Source organism: Mastacembelus armatus, chromosome 5, assembly GCF_900324485.2.
Source record: "Mastacembelus armatus chromosome 5, fMasArm1.2, whole genome shotgun sequence".
Classification (NCBI taxonomy): Eukaryota; Metazoa; Chordata; class Actinopteri; order Synbranchiformes; family Mastacembelidae; genus Mastacembelus; species Mastacembelus armatus.
In genome coordinates, this window is record NC_046637.1 from 16,687,314 (window position 1) to 16,702,492 (window position 15,179).

The following is a 15,179-nucleotide window of genomic DNA, read 5'->3' on the forward strand; positions in this document are numbered from 1 at the left end:
TCACTGTCTGGTTCTTTTGGAAGAGGCCCAAACAGTGACTCTTTGTGTGTTAGGTAGAAGCGAGGTAGCTATTTTTGTGAGGCAGTGATCATCCACAAAGATAATAAACAGCCAGTGTTTTTTTTTTCTAAAAACTGCTATGGTTGGGGTACCATAGGAGCCACTACATGCCTTCATGTCTAAATATGTCGCAAAGATGTTAACCCTTCATGATGTTTTCTTATCTGTATATAATGTGTCATTCTTAAAGAGGAACAGTTCTTTCATAACTCTAATCTTCCATCTAGTATCTGTCACTGTATTTCCTCATGCATATCTTTGTTCTTATTTATAATATGTTCTGACTTTGCTACCATAAACTAGCTGACATTTCTTGTTGCTCCCTACCAGTGTGTATCCATCTGGTTGGGGCTGACATTCTCTGTTTGACAGTGAGCACGACTGAACTGACCTTGACATTATTGGAAGTCCCCAGCCTTGCTGTGGTTGCCTTGGTGCTAGAGAGCAAGGGCAGCAATCGCTGTAGCCAGGGGACCACTACAGAAATGTCATGCATTCAGTTCCTGTAAATTCAGAAGGCTCTCTACTAGTTAACTAGCTGGTGTTTGAATAGTGGTGTTGTTTTTGATGTGACAGACTTTTTATGGACCTGTGTTGTGTTGAATCTGGTCAGTTTGGTGTTTGAAGTAACATATTTGCACAAATTTGCCTGGAGGATGACCTTGCTGTAAGCCAAATCCTCTCCTCAGCGTGTGAGCGGCGTATATGAGAGCCTGTTTTTCTGCAGCCATGGCTGCTCCCTTCAGCTCTGTGTCTGCCTGGGCGGGTGAGCAAGCAAGGCGGGGAGGAAGAGGGAGCAGAGGAGTGTGGGTCAGTGTTTCAGCAGAACAGTCACATGACAAGAGGGCTGTACCTCATGTTGGATGACTCACCCCTCTAGGTGTCTGGGAGGAAAGTGCCTCCTGCTGGTTCTTGGTATTATTGCATCCTAATTGGAGGCTGAGTGTAAGCAGAGCTGCAAATCTCCTGTTTGTTTTCTCTGCTCTTTGAATAACACCCCCCCCCCCCCCCCCCAAATGCTGGAAGCCTCTGTATGGATGAGGTCTATTGTACGATGTTGATATCAAGTCATCATTTTAGACACAAACAGAAGAAAGGCCTCTGCTGCTTCCTGTCAACATGAGTCAGCAAATTTGGTTCTTCGTTTGGCATGCAAGGATCCCTCTCCTGCGTAATTTTGGAATTATGTGGCCTCCACAACCCTCTGTTCAGCTGAGAAAGCTGGTGTGGCTTCTGTCAAAGCTTTGTTGATACTGTATGTGGCCAAGTGCTTACATTTTTTAACAGGCCCTCATTTCCATATTAATTTATAGTCAATTGTCCATTTCTGCATCTCTGACTAATGATTAAGTTTGATTTAAAGTAAGGTAGTATGTTGACTTTTGAAATAATTAAATAATAGGCAAAGGATTGGGCTATCTTTTTTGTTTTCTAGAAGCTCCTACAGCTTTTACAGTTGTACCTGTCTCCAAGCGGACTTGCTATTATTGAATTGCCTTGATGACTCTGCTCTGCCTAGTAAACATTTACACTGCCATTTTTTATGGTTTCCAACTGCTGCATATCATTTGAACCAAGTGATTCTCATAGGTGATAGGATTGGATGCTTTACCAGTTCCACAGGCACGTACTTTAAACAAAAGAGAGCAGTCAGGCAGACATTTTATGTGCCATAGTTCAGATGTAATTGATAATATTAACGACTGATTTCTGTATACTTTATACAGCCCTAGTGTTGAGCATTCTTGTTCGTCTGAATGGTATAACTGGTACTAGTTAATGTTGAGTTAAAATCTCTACCATGAAAACATTCTTTGATACGTATAAAGCAGTCTATAAAACATTCATTTATATTTAATGTACTTCATTAACACTCTATTTCATTAATATTTTTAATTTACATTTTCATCTGATTAATCTCAAAGTTTCAGTCCATGATAAGCTCTTAAAAGCTCTCTTATTTTATCAGGTTGCTCATGCTTTGTGGACAATGATTATTTTTGTTTTGCTTTGTTTTACTTTTTCTTTAAATGTTATTAATCCCCTAGTTACTAAGTTTATTCTGTTAAATGAGGATGAAGTGCAGGTTTTCACTCACTGTTTCCATCATATCGCATAACATATCACATATAAATATGTTGGTGATGGGCTCTGTAAATATCTTTCTTTTAACTGCAGTTTTCAGCATTCTTTAACATACTGCTTATAAGGAAAACTTTTATTTCACATACAAGTTGTGTTCTTTTTCCAGGAAAGGGTCAGTTACTGCCACCTTCTTACGAGTTCTTGACTGTAATAACTTGTTATGCATGATCGCATCTGGTCATTGTCTTAATAGGCTGGACTGTTTATCCCAATGCATTACGAGTTCACCAACTTGTAACCATTAACCTATGATTGTGCTCTGTACACCAATGGGCTGGCTTTCTCTCAGTATATACTGTTTGAGTCATCAGCATATTTTTATTTATAGAGCCATTGCAGACAAGCTTATCCACATATCTTTACAAAACTATTTGAGTTTATTTTCCAGTCATAATCTTAGATCATAACACAAATATCTGCTGTCTGTCCCTAAGCCTCCAACAAAAATGGGAAAGAATGTGTTCATTTTTCATTTCTGCTTCAACCACTTGAAATTGTTTGCTTGGTGAAATTAAATTAAAATCCAGTGTATACTTTGTGGGGATTTTTGCTGTTTCTATGTGTATCTTATTTCAGTCTTCATCAGATTGAAACTGTTCTTAGCTTATCAGACTCTTCATACATTACCTCATCCTAACTGGAAAGCTGTAAGTTTTTGGCCAGATTTAAGATGTTGCTAAACACAGTGGAATTGACCTGGTTAAATCAAAGTTTAAAATGTTTGTATTCAGGTTGTGTTGGAGTGTAGAACTGATGGCCTGTATCTGTCACCCTTTATCCTCAGGTCCCCCATGACCGTGAGCCGTGGGCTACGGCTCAGCGGCGCCCCACCTCTGGAGTGGTCTGTTGCTGTAGTGGGGACCCTGTGATTCCTCTTCTCACTTCTCCTCCTCCTCCTCCTCCCCCCATCCCATCCTGTCCCTCCCCGTCCCCTTCCCCCTCCCCCCCCAACCCCCACGCATCGCTGTGCTGGACGTCATGAGCATAGTAATCGCGCTGGGAGTCACCACACCCGAAACGTCTTACTCAGATATGGCTGCTGGATCAGAGTGAGTACTCACTACCAGCTGGCTGAGACTAAGTAGTTACTCACCTCCGGAAGAAAATATCTGTTTATTCTGAGTTTGTTTTGCTTATCAGTTCTACTTTTAACAGTGTTTTCCTGTCCCACTTACTTAGTGTCTATGGTATATGTATATATATTTCTGAATGCAGTAGTGTTGCTAAAACAGTGACAAAGTGTGACAGGTTGCAAGCTTGCTGTTTAACCTGATCATCTACGTAAATAGGTGTTGCAATGCAATTTTTCATGTAGGTATGAACAAAAAATATAGGTACTCACAAATGAGTTTGTAATTATGAGATTCACCATGAAAATTTCAGCCCCCCCCCCCCCCCCCCCCCCAAGTGCTGCATATCCTCAAACCAGGGTGTGTGTTTGTCATATTGCTCATGATACTTGCCCCTCATGAACATAGGTTTTATGAACATGTGTTTTATTTAACAAATTGCTGTTAGTTTGGAGAAACAATATTATCATAATAAATAGGCAAAGATAATAAACCACCAGAACAATGGAAATAAGTGTTGAGAATTTTCTTTTCCTGTTACATTACAGGTTATCAGTAACTCCCAGTGGTTTTTGAGAAAGTTCCAGAGATTACCAATTTATGAAACATTTTTAATTATTTTGTATAAGTATTAAAAATGTTTTATAGTTGTGATAATTGGGCTCACTCAGCTTTAAACTGTAAGTAGCATTATAGAAAATATGCATATAAACGCAAGATATACAAAGTTTTGGGATCCGAGTATAAATTAAATATAATTTTGTTATTTTTTTCTTGAGATTTAAGTTGTTTCAGAATTAGAGGATGGGGTAAAGGCCAAGTTATACACTGTCTGGCCAGACCTCAGCTAAAGGGCAAAAGGAGTTGCATAACATAATGACGGTCCACATTCCATTTCCTAAATTGCATTCACCCAGGCTGGAAAGCAACTTCAGAGTCCTGGTGCCATCTAGTGACTGATGTCTGTTACCAATCAATTCTTTACAAAATAGCTCTACATAATATTTACTGCTTTAAACACATAATTCTTGTTTTTATTTCATTTTTTTAAGTAATTTTTTTTGTTTTTTCATTTTCAGCCCTGAGTCCGTTGAAGCAAGTCCTGCTGTGAATGAGAAAAACTACAACAACCACAGCTGTGGGAGTGCACAGAGTCATGGGTATCGGGGACTACCATATGCTGTGAGTTTATACCGCTCTTTTCTAATCATCAGTTCTAATCATAGCATGTCTTATTGTGTAAAATATGTATTAACTTCTATTAATCAAAGATGGCTATGATTACAAATGTTTTACAAGCTAAAATAACTTGATTTGATCTATCCAGTCTTTTCTTTTTTTCTAATCTTTTCAAGTTCCTTGTTCTATTTAAATTGAACAGTAAGAGTAAAACTAAGAGTCATGATGCTTCTAGCTGGATTTATACATGAATGTCTATCCTACTATTCATCTTCTGTAACCACAGGCTACTTCCGTTATTAACAGCTGTACTGTTTCACATACCTGTTTTTTTGCCCTCATTTTCATTCGTCTCCATTTTCCGTTTCCCTTTTTTTGCCTGAACACCCGTTGTTTGAAGATGCAACAGTCTTCCGTTGTGTGTTGTCAGGATCACAACTATGGCGCACCCCCTCCCCCCACCCCACCCGCCTCCCCGCTCTCCCACACCATCATTCCTCGCATGGATCTCAATGGCGTGGTACGCGGCTCTCGCTATCACGAAGCTACTGAGGACAACTCAGCCGACAGCGACAGTTCCTCAGAGGAGGACGGGGCCGTGACCAGCTGGTGTCACTGCAGTCTGACGCCGGACGGCCTCCTTATCAAATGTGACAACTGCAGGTCTGGATTCTGGAGCATTTGTACTTTGTTACGTGGCTGCCTGAACTTTACTTCAAGTTATTCATAGCCTACATTTCTGAAAGTGTGGTAGTGCATAATAATATATACTAAACATTATGTCAATGTGTTTTTTAAACCAGGTGAGTAAAATGATCAAACACTTACTAGAAAGTGTGGAAAAACTTTAAGATCTGGTTGTAGGGTTGTACTACAGCTTTATTATATATATATTTTGGGGTATGTATATGTTTTAAATAAACAATCTGCAAATCTGCCATAGATAATTTGTGAACCTGTGGAAAATGTAACTTAAAGCTTTGTGCTTCATTTTTAAACGGCTGAACTTTGGTACAAATGACTTCACTTGACTTTTCCATGTGATTTATGTCTGTTTGTATTAATTGCTGATTATCTATTTTATTTTATTAATTTATTTATTTATTGTCATTTTGCTACAGGGGACTCGACAGGAGGAAAGGAACAGAAGACCACCACAGGAAAACTGAAAATGTCTCAGGTACATGTTGTTTTTGTTCAGTCTTTCCTACAGTTTTACAGTCCCTTCAGTCCCTTTCACTGTTTCAGAGAGTTTTATGACTGCATTATAAAACATACTACTATTAGATGCTCTTTTGTTATGTCTGTTGAGAATACATCTGTTTTATTGGCAGCTGGAGAAAGCAGTGCCACAGAGAGTGGTGATGAAGAGGTGTCGCCCTCCACTATTTCCTACACTGCTACCCAGCATACACCCACCAGCATCAAACTCACTGTCAACCGGGTCAAAAGGAGCAAATCCAAGAAGAGGAAGAAGAGTGCAGAGAAGGCCCGTGGAACGCCGAAGACCAAGAAAGTCAAGGTACACAAACTGCTCAGAGTTGAGTGCATTAGTTTTCAGATTTTAAGACCCAATGGTGAGCTTCTGTCATTGTTTGAATTGTAAGCTTGTGGCATGTTAATATGTTATATCAATTTAATGGTATGGGTAACATCGTCTTCTTCCAGGCTTTCAGAGAGGGTTCTAGGAAATCCATGAGGATGAAGGTAAGAACAGATCTCATATTTATGTAAAAGTATACATAAATGCTGTCACAATGCTGTTTGCCTCATGCTACTCTCATGGTCTGCTCCATCTTTTCTTCTATCTAGAACTCAACAGCGGAGGCTAGTGTGCTGGATGAGAACACAGCAGAGGGATGGGAGAGCAAGATCCGCCAGTGGACAGACCAATATGAGGAGGCTCTGGCCAACCAGTACAGTGCTGATGTCCAGACACTGCTACAGCTTCACCGGTCTGCCAGCACCACTGTCTCAAAGAATGAGAGCTCCACCACAACATCTCCCTCCACACAGATCCACCCCTCAGTTGACACCATGGACACCATCAACCGCACTGAGCTGGCCTGTAACAACACAGTGCTGGGCTCACAGATGCAGGTCAGCCCAAGTTCTCATCCTGTGAAAGATGCACTTCACGCCAAACAATATATCGATGGTTATGGTTTCAGAAAGTAGTCAGACCCTGTAACTTTTTTACACTTTATTGTATTGTAGAATTGTCTTTTGAAATGATAAAATTCCAATTTTCACTATGGACTCAATAAGCCATAATGAAATTGTTGCAGATGTATACAAAAATAAAATATTGAAAGCTCTCATTTACTAAAGTATGTAGACTATTTTATGTGGCACTCCAAACTGTGGTCAACTGTTTGCTCTAATTCTTCTGGAATTAGTTATATCTGTAACTTGACTGGAGTCCACCGGTGGTGAAACTGAATCGATTGGACATAGTTTAGAAAGACAGAACACCTGTGTATATAAGGTGCCACAGTTCACACTGCATGTCAGGACAAAAACCACAACATGGAGTTTGATGAATTCTGTGTAGACCTCTGTGATTAAACTGTGGTGAGACACAGATCATGGCAAGTGTAGAAATCATTCCTAAAACTGAGTGTTCCCAGGAGCACAGTGGCCTCAATAACTGTAAAATGGAAAGTTTGGAACCACATGGATTCTTCCTATAGTTGGCCGTCCGACCAACAAGGAACCAGGCATGAAGGGTCTCAGTCAGTTAGGAGACCAAGAACCCCATGGTTCCTCTAGTAAAACATCAGAAGTTCTCTGCAGAGATGGGGAATCTGATGGAAGGTCGACCCTCTCAGTAGCTCTCTGTCAGTCATAGAGGATTTGGTGGGAAAAATAACATAAATGGCCTAAATCCAGGTTTGCAAAGCCCATAGAGACTTAGCCAAGAAAAGTGAAAGTTGTAACTGCTGCCAAATGGAGTTGCAGTCAGTACTGAATAATGGTCTGACTACTTTCATTAATGAAAGGTTTAGTTTTTGTTGCTTATTAAAAATTTAAAATGTTTTCACTTTTGATTTATGGACAGTTTCTAATTTAATGTAAATAAAGTGCAACAACTGAAGGGGTCTGAATACACACTGAAGCCACTGTATATATGACGTGTGCATATGAAACAGTAAGAATACAGAAGATGTAATGTAAATGAAATCCATTGCAGTGCATTATATCAAATATTTAAATGACTTATTGAAACTCTAGATGGGCTTTTTTTCTGACTGATTACAAACTACTCCATCAGAATAAATAACTTATAATATAGTTTTTACATTTAGTAACTGAATTTGTAAACATGTGTCACCTATATGGCAAAATATCCAGTTGCAAATAATTAATTGTGACTGATAATTTTGATATTTTTCTGCAGCTGCAAGTAAATAATTTGTGATTTGCGTTTTGTAGCTCCAGTTGGGGCGGGTAACACGGGTACAAAAACACAGGAAGATCCTCCGAGCAGCAAAAAATCTGGAACCAGACACACTCATTATTGAATATCGGGGAAAGGTCATGCTTAAGCAACAATTTGAAGTCAATGGGCACTTTTTCAAAAAGTAAGTATGTTAGTGTTGAGATGCTACATGTATAGCAGCTGTGTACATTCTCAGTGTTCGTCGTTGCTTAACATTTGGTTTTGGACTGTAAAACAACTCTGATACCATTGTCTTCATATTTTTCCAGACCCTACCCTTTTGTGCTGTTTTACTCAAAATTTAATGATGTGGAGATGTGTGTTGATGCACGAACCTTTGGAAATGATGCACGCTTCATTAGGAGGTCGTGTACACCCAATGCTGAGGTTAGACATTAAACTGTTCTAAAATTTCTGAAAAACAATAATGGAGATGTTTTTATGTAAGACTAATGTAGCATTTGTTATGTAATTCTTTTCTGTCATTTTACTGATCTTTGCATGGGTTTTCTTCCTCAGGTCCGACATATGATTGCAGAAGGTATGATTCATCTGTGCATCTATGCCGTCAGTCAGATCACAAAGGATGCTGAGGTTACCATTGGATTTGATTACGAGTTCAATAGCTGGTCAGTACTGGTCCTAAGCCAACACAATAGTCCGGCCACCCTCTCTGAAACAGCCACTAATGTGCATCCTTAAAAAAAAAGTTAACTCCATCTGTTACTCTGTATAATGTTTATGTCATGTACAAGTAGTAGTGGTCCAGGTCCTGGTCTATATCCTATAGATATGCATGCAACCCATCTTGGTACAGGTGTGACACAGGTGTTAGTTTGGATTTATCTGAAAGCTGCTGTTCTGTCTTCTGGTATTTACTCCAATTTCATTTTCTCTTCTGTCATTGCAACCATCAGTAATTACAAAGTGGACTGTGCCTGCCACAAGGGCAACCAAAACTGCCCAGTGCAGAAGCACAATTTGAGACCCAAGGAGGGTTTACTGAGCCCCCCTTCCCTGCGGCCTCCCTCTCCTCTGGTTGGTGCCGAAACCCGAAGGAGGAAAGCCCGGAGGAAAGAGCTGGAGGGATCTCTGGCCAGTGATAGCAACCAGACACCTGACCAGCACCAGGAGGCCAAAGAACTGCAAGGAACAAGTGATGCAGAGGTGTGTGTTTGTGTTTGGGTATGGCTACAGCCAAAATAAAGACATAAACAAAAATATGAGATAAACTTTATTAATGTACAAAATGAACTGTATTTATTAGTTTTTCTAATTATTCAGATATTAGTTTGATGATAGCATTATGTTAAAATCTACCTAAATATCAGTGTGACAAGAAAAGGGTTACCTATCACTACTAGCCAAGTAATACTTGTACCGATTGCTAGAAAAGCATTTATCCTTATATGCCGCTTCTATATGTGCACTTAGGAGAGACTGCTGGATGAGGTGAAAGTGGAAGAGGGAGAGGATGGAGAGGTCGATGAAAATGGGGTCACCATCTCCAGTAAAGGAGTATGTCATTTATTGTTGTTGCTCTTCTGTATGAGGATGGATTCCAGTTCTAGCAGTACATCAGTCAGTCAAGACAAAATATCTGAGGTGATTATCAAAGCCTGCCTATCAAACTCAACTATCTGCCTGTTTTTGTAGACACTTAACAGTATGGAAAAGAGGCGGAGAAGAGTGGGAGGAGCAGATGTAAAGGAGGAGGGGGTGGAATCTGAGGATGGGGCAGGAAACCCCACGGGGAGTGCCCCCATGCCCCACAGCACTGGAGTTGGTGTGAGCACACGACGCACCACCTACGTCATGGTCAGTAAGACAAAACAAGTTGTTTAACCTGAAATGAAAATGATTAATTGTTACTGTTTAATTTATTCTGCTGATACATTCTCTTAAAGGAAGTGCCATCTATTGAGGAAAAGACCTCATTACCCAACCTGCCTGCACCAGTTGCTCCCACTAAACCTGTACGACCTAACAAGCCGCGACCCAAAAGTCGAATCTCCCGCTACCGGTCGAGCTCGTCACAGAGGGCCCGGCGGCAGCGTCAAGCTCTTGCACAGCAGGCAGCGGCTGCTGCAGCTGCAGCAATGGCAGCAACACCATCATCAGCTGAGCAGGGGGCTGCTCTGGATGAGGAGGGATGTCAGGGTCCATATGGTGCCGAACATGGACATGGAGAGAGCAGCCTGGGTGGTCACCTGCCAGATGGAGATGGCCAGGGTCCAAACTGCATAAATAGAGGCAATGTGCGCTACCCAAAGACCAAAAAGGTTAGAAGACATTATACAGAAAGTATTTCTAAGATTTGATAGTGGTTCAGTCAAGCATTTCTAATTATATGTATTATTTGTAGTCATTGCAACTGTAGGGATAATCATTGATGTTGCTCTTTGATCTCAGTACCTGGTGACAGAGTGGTTAAATGACAAGACCCCTGGAGGGGAGAAGGTCCACCAAGAGGTACCTGTGGAGCGCCCACTCCGGATAACCACTGACCCCACGGTGCTGGCCACCACCCTCAACATGCTGCCAGGCCTCTCCCACTCATCTCTCATTTGCACCGCACCCAGACACTACATTCGCTTCGGTTCTCCCTTCAACCCAGAAAGGCGCAGGCCCCGCCCACTCCAAATGGATGGCACTTATGGCTGCTTTAAAAAGGCAAGTGGTGACGTGTGGCACTGTAGAAAGATGGAGTATAAAAAATATGAATGGCTTTGCCATTAGCGAGTTTCTTTATGTAGCTGCAGTCCACATCTGTCTGCATGTGCTGACACAGTTCATTAAACAGGAAAACTTTACCATGACTTTCAAGCAGCTCTCCTCAGACCTCTCCTTAAAGCCAAATATGATTGTCATGCAATGTCACCCAAACTTTTCTTCTTAAAACTCAAAACTTTCAGAGGTATTGAGTTAAGTTAAAGATTTTTTAAAAGATTGAATTAACCTTGAAATCTAAGCAAATATGTCAGTTCTTGCTTTTGACCAGACATTACTGTTTGTATGCAGAGATGGATAAAGCAGGTGGAGGATGAGAGCTGTTCAGCCAGTGTGGAGGACGGCACCGAGTCCACCTCCTCCCAGCAAAGTACCAGTAGTAGATCCACCCCCAACCCCCTCTCCACTGGTATGTACATACCTACTTCCATCTGGATTATTAATTTAATCCAGCATTTTCTGAAATAACCGAAGCTGGAAGTAAATTCGGAAAGTAGTTAACCAATGTCTCAATGTTTGCAAAAGTATTTAGACCCTTTGCTCAATTTCTCCAACCCTTTAGTCAGGTGCATTGTGTTTGGTTTATTCTCCTTGGGATGTGTCTAGAACCCATGACAAACTGATTAGACATCATTCAGAAAGACCCACACTTGTGTATATAAAGTCCCATACTTTTTCTTGTCATTGTAGATCAGAACTAAGCAATTGGATTTTAATATTAACAAAAGTATGATTAATTTAAAGATACTTTTCTTTATGTAGCTGCAGTCCAAATATTTATTTATTTTTTTAACTTGCCAGCTTTATTTATAAGACACATTTAATTTCTTTAAAATCGCAGAACCCACTGCACCATTTAAAAAGCGTCACTCCAAGTATATGGCAGAGATAATACCAGCACCCTCGGACCATCTGCTTCGCCCGCTGTCCCCCATCACACCACCTCTCCCAGAGGACTCCCTCCACCCACTGCTCAGCATCTCCTGTGGCTCCCTACTGCCCAATGGCCTGGGCTACTCACCCATGCCCTCCCTGCCTGCCAGCCGCTGCAACACACCACTGCAATTTGAAGTAGGTGCACAGCCACATGCACCCCTGTGAGAGCTCACCTAACTGTTGCTCAAGTCCAGTAATATCCATCATGGTTGGTGAATTGTGGCCAGTTGTTCAACAGTCTTTTCCTGCCTGACAGGGCAGGGATATAAGCAGAATTGGGAGCTTGACATAATTACCTTTTTATTTTGACTTAAGCACATTAACCCTCTGGGGTCGACGAACGTCTTGACGCTTCTTCTACTGATAACGCTGAAACAAACTTACATTACTCCGTCAATACTGATCGTACAGATAAAAGCAGTATATCATTCAAATCTGTAAAGGGTCTAGTTTTAGTTACATACCATCATAATAACAACAAAACGCTGTGCTTTTATTAAATAAAGAAAGCCAACAGGGTGCGGTCTGTCTTTACTGTCTCTGTCATTTCTCTTCACAGACACGTAAATAAAACAACCAGAATATCACGAATACTTGCCTCATAAAAATAAGAAACATATGACTAGAAAGCTTGAAATGTTTTCTTTTAAATGAAACAATTCAAGTCGAAAACAAATCATCACTTTTTATTTAACCCGTATGAACGTAAGGAGAAGTACATTTTCTCCTGTCTCACCTCATTACAGGTAATGCTATCCCACCTTGTACTCTGTTCACTGTTCGCATGTAAATAATCTCAGGTGAACCAGGTAATTATGTGCACGCCCCCGGGAAATGACATAAAACGTCAAACTTCATCATAGAATTTACTCACTTTTTCTGCGCGTTTGGATGATGGCGCGTTACGCATGTGAAGAAGCGCTTCTTATATTCCACACAGAGACAAATAGTTTGTCCTCAGTGTAAAAACACTGACTTTAACTCAAGTGACAAACGTTTGGCTCCGCATTGTTTTGTATTGTGCTGCACTAATCCCCTCTCAGCCACATTGACTGAAAGGCCTATTATGCGTGTCTTTGTCTGGTCGTTGGGTGCGTCTTTTGCCTTCTCAGGTAAATCACGACTAATCATCCTGAGACACACCTTCTTGCATATGGCCTTTCTGGACCAGTAGAATTTAATTAGTTGTCAAAGCATTTCTTAAATTTCCCAAATATCATTAATATTTGGGACACAGCAAGCGTTTGACACTGAACCTTCTAAAAACCTTTTGCTTTCTCTCTAGAACATATCGTCCCCTGAGACATCTCCTGTTCACCGGCCAGAGTCCATCTCTCCAGAGGTACCTTTCTGTCTCCTAATTGTTAATGCAAACAGTTTAATGCTGCTAACTGCTTACTTGTTACTCACAGTGTTCTAATTCTGCTTTTCTCCCTTTCTTTTCCATTTTTTTGTATTTTGCTTCTCTACGGTCAGCCATGCCTTCAGACAGACTTTGATGTCCCTCGGTCTCAGTTCCCAGACCTGTCACTCCCCTCCAGCTTGGAGAGCCCAGTGGCAATGACCTCAGATGACTTTTCATTTACTGGAGGCCCTTCAGGCCATGATTCCCAGGCTCCATCATCTGTGGCTACCAGTTCCCTAAACCAAGTCTGCTGTCCTTCCTCAGATCTTAACCCCCAAAATAGGGAACAGGCCTTCAGGACAGAATTCAACCTCATATACACCTGTTCACCTCTTAACGCAAACCTGGGGAATCCTATGGCCACTGACCGCCGCCTCTCCCAGTCGGAAGGAGGCTTCTCGCCTGCAGAATCCTTCCACGGTTCCATAAGTGGCCAGGGTTTGATTGGAGATGTGGGCCCAGGCTCTGTGTCACCCTATGGCGATCCTCATTATGGGGGAAGCTACCCAGACAATGGCACACCACCTCACACCAGCAACCCACCGCAAAAGAAGAAGGCAAGTTCCCCATTTATTGATAAGAATGTGAAAACAGTTTTTTAGGTTAATCTTGAGTTTCATCTACTCTTCTCAAGCACGAATGACTTTGAGTGTGATACGTGCAAACTGAAAGTCAAACATCATGATGTGCTTTTCCCCTTGCTCTGTGTTTGCCTGTTGACTTTGTCTTAAATATATCAATTGGTCCGTTGTATCAGGTAGACAAATCCAAAAACAGGCATTCAAATGAAACAAACGTTTTGTGTACATCTGAAATGATTTCGACTCTGTAGCTTTGACCTTCCTCTTACCTTCCCTCCCCCTCCTCTCCCTCAGTCCCTTTCCTACCCCTCGTTGCTCCTTGACACTTTTTTGCCAAGTCTCTCTTCCGCTTTTCTTCCAAGGCAGAGGGCCAACCAGCATACCATTAGTCTGCTGACAGGGAAGCCAGATAACCAGGCTATAGCTGTAAGAAGTGAATACAAGCCAGTACAAAATATGGTGAATATTTTCCCTACAACTACATCTTTAGAAGTGTGCATGCAAATACTGTTTTTTTTTTTTTTTTTGTTTTGTTTTTTTTTTTTTTTGCATCTGCATACAACACCCCACCCCATGCTCCGAAAGCTCCGTCCCCTCCCCTCTTCCAAATCAACATTAAATTCTAGCTTTAATCTTGAGCAGGAGTTTTAATTTATTATGCCATCAAACTCATTGAAGTGTGTAAAGGTTCATACATTGGCTTTAACACACGAGGCCGATGGTTCATGAATTGGTGGTGTCAAGGTGCCATGTGGCTTTGCTCCATCTCATCTATGTGTCTTTGCTCCATCTCATCTATGGCTCTTTCCAAACTGTGGCAAATGGTCTGTCAACCTCTAATGTAAGCAAGGCAAATCAAAGTGTGGTTTACAGCATGCAGTATCACATGCATCATGGGAAAATTCCTAGGTCTCAGCACTCTAATTAGCCCACTATTTAGTTTATAAAAGTATGTTTTAGATGTAAGAGTAGTAAACTTTGACTACACACATAGTTCATATCTAAGTTTAATTTTGTACTGCTACTTTGTGTATTGACCTGTACTAATTATATCTAATTATATATATAATTCCAAATCCATCCATCCATTTTCTATACCCGCTTATTCCTTAACCAGGGTCACGGGAATCTGCTGGAGCCTATCCCGGCTCTCTTTCGGGTGGAAGGCAGGGTTACACCCTGGACAGGTCACCAGTCCATCACAGGGCCACATAGAGACACACAAAGACAAACAACCACACACAGTCACACTCACTCCTATGGGCAATTTAGAGTCACCAATCAACCTAACTTTCATGTTTTTGGACTGTGGGAGGAAACTGGAGTACCCAGAATAAACTTAGGCAGTTATGTTTTCGATTAATCATATGTATCGAATATAGTCTGTTTTCAACGTCTTATTGTCAAACTATGAACCTTAAATGAATTTACTACACAAACAACTATTTTTATGTGTAATGACATTTGAACAGATCTTAAATTTTATTACATTAAAAAGGATCTTGTCTAGTAGAACTTCATACTTAAAGCAGAAGTCAATGGGTTAACCCTAATGAAAAGACATGCTTTCAGGCATGCACTTGACCATTGCTAGACATCCTGGTGAGATGCATGCAAAAATGCAACTGTCT

The 15,179-nt window shown here is 41.0% G+C and overlaps 1 protein-coding gene across 6 annotated transcripts in view; it reads left to right on the plus strand.

Moving 5' to 3' along the window:
- Positions 1 to 15,179, plus strand: part of setd5 (SET domain containing 5) — a 33,652-nt gene that overhangs the window by 11,292 nt on the left and 7,181 nt on the right. For 3 of the 6 annotated variants that reach the window (XM_026306228.1, XM_026306230.2, XM_026306229.1), the window contains exons 2-21: positions 2,990 to 3,254; positions 4,355 to 4,457; positions 4,855 to 5,117; positions 5,576 to 5,634; positions 5,789 to 5,976; positions 6,123 to 6,161; positions 6,267 to 6,554; positions 7,890 to 8,038; positions 8,166 to 8,283; positions 8,416 to 8,525; positions 8,814 to 9,063; positions 9,331 to 9,414; positions 9,553 to 9,714; positions 9,804 to 10,178; positions 10,309 to 10,569; positions 10,918 to 11,035; positions 11,468 to 11,697; positions 12,848 to 12,904; positions 13,039 to 13,524; positions 13,915 to 14,007. In XM_026306228.1, coding sequence (XP_026162013.1) covers positions 3,184 to 3,254; positions 4,355 to 4,457; positions 4,855 to 5,117; positions 5,576 to 5,634; positions 5,789 to 5,976; positions 6,123 to 6,161; positions 6,267 to 6,554; positions 7,890 to 8,038; positions 8,166 to 8,283; positions 8,416 to 8,525; positions 8,814 to 9,063; positions 9,331 to 9,414; positions 9,553 to 9,714; positions 9,804 to 10,178; positions 10,309 to 10,569; positions 10,918 to 11,035; positions 11,468 to 11,697; positions 12,848 to 12,904; positions 13,039 to 13,524; positions 13,915 to 14,007 — 3,504 coding nt within the window. In that variant the 5' untranslated portion in view covers positions 2,990 to 3,183. The remainder of the gene's footprint in view (positions 1 to 2,989; positions 3,255 to 4,354; positions 4,458 to 4,854; positions 5,118 to 5,575; positions 5,635 to 5,788; positions 5,977 to 6,122; positions 6,162 to 6,266; positions 6,555 to 7,889; positions 8,039 to 8,165; positions 8,284 to 8,415; positions 8,526 to 8,813; positions 9,064 to 9,330; positions 9,415 to 9,552; positions 9,715 to 9,803; positions 10,179 to 10,308; positions 10,570 to 10,917; positions 11,036 to 11,467; positions 11,698 to 12,847; positions 12,905 to 13,038; positions 13,525 to 13,914; positions 14,008 to 15,179) is intronic. The other 3 variants (XM_026306231.1, XM_026306232.1, XM_026306233.1) reach the window with 3 other exon arrangements.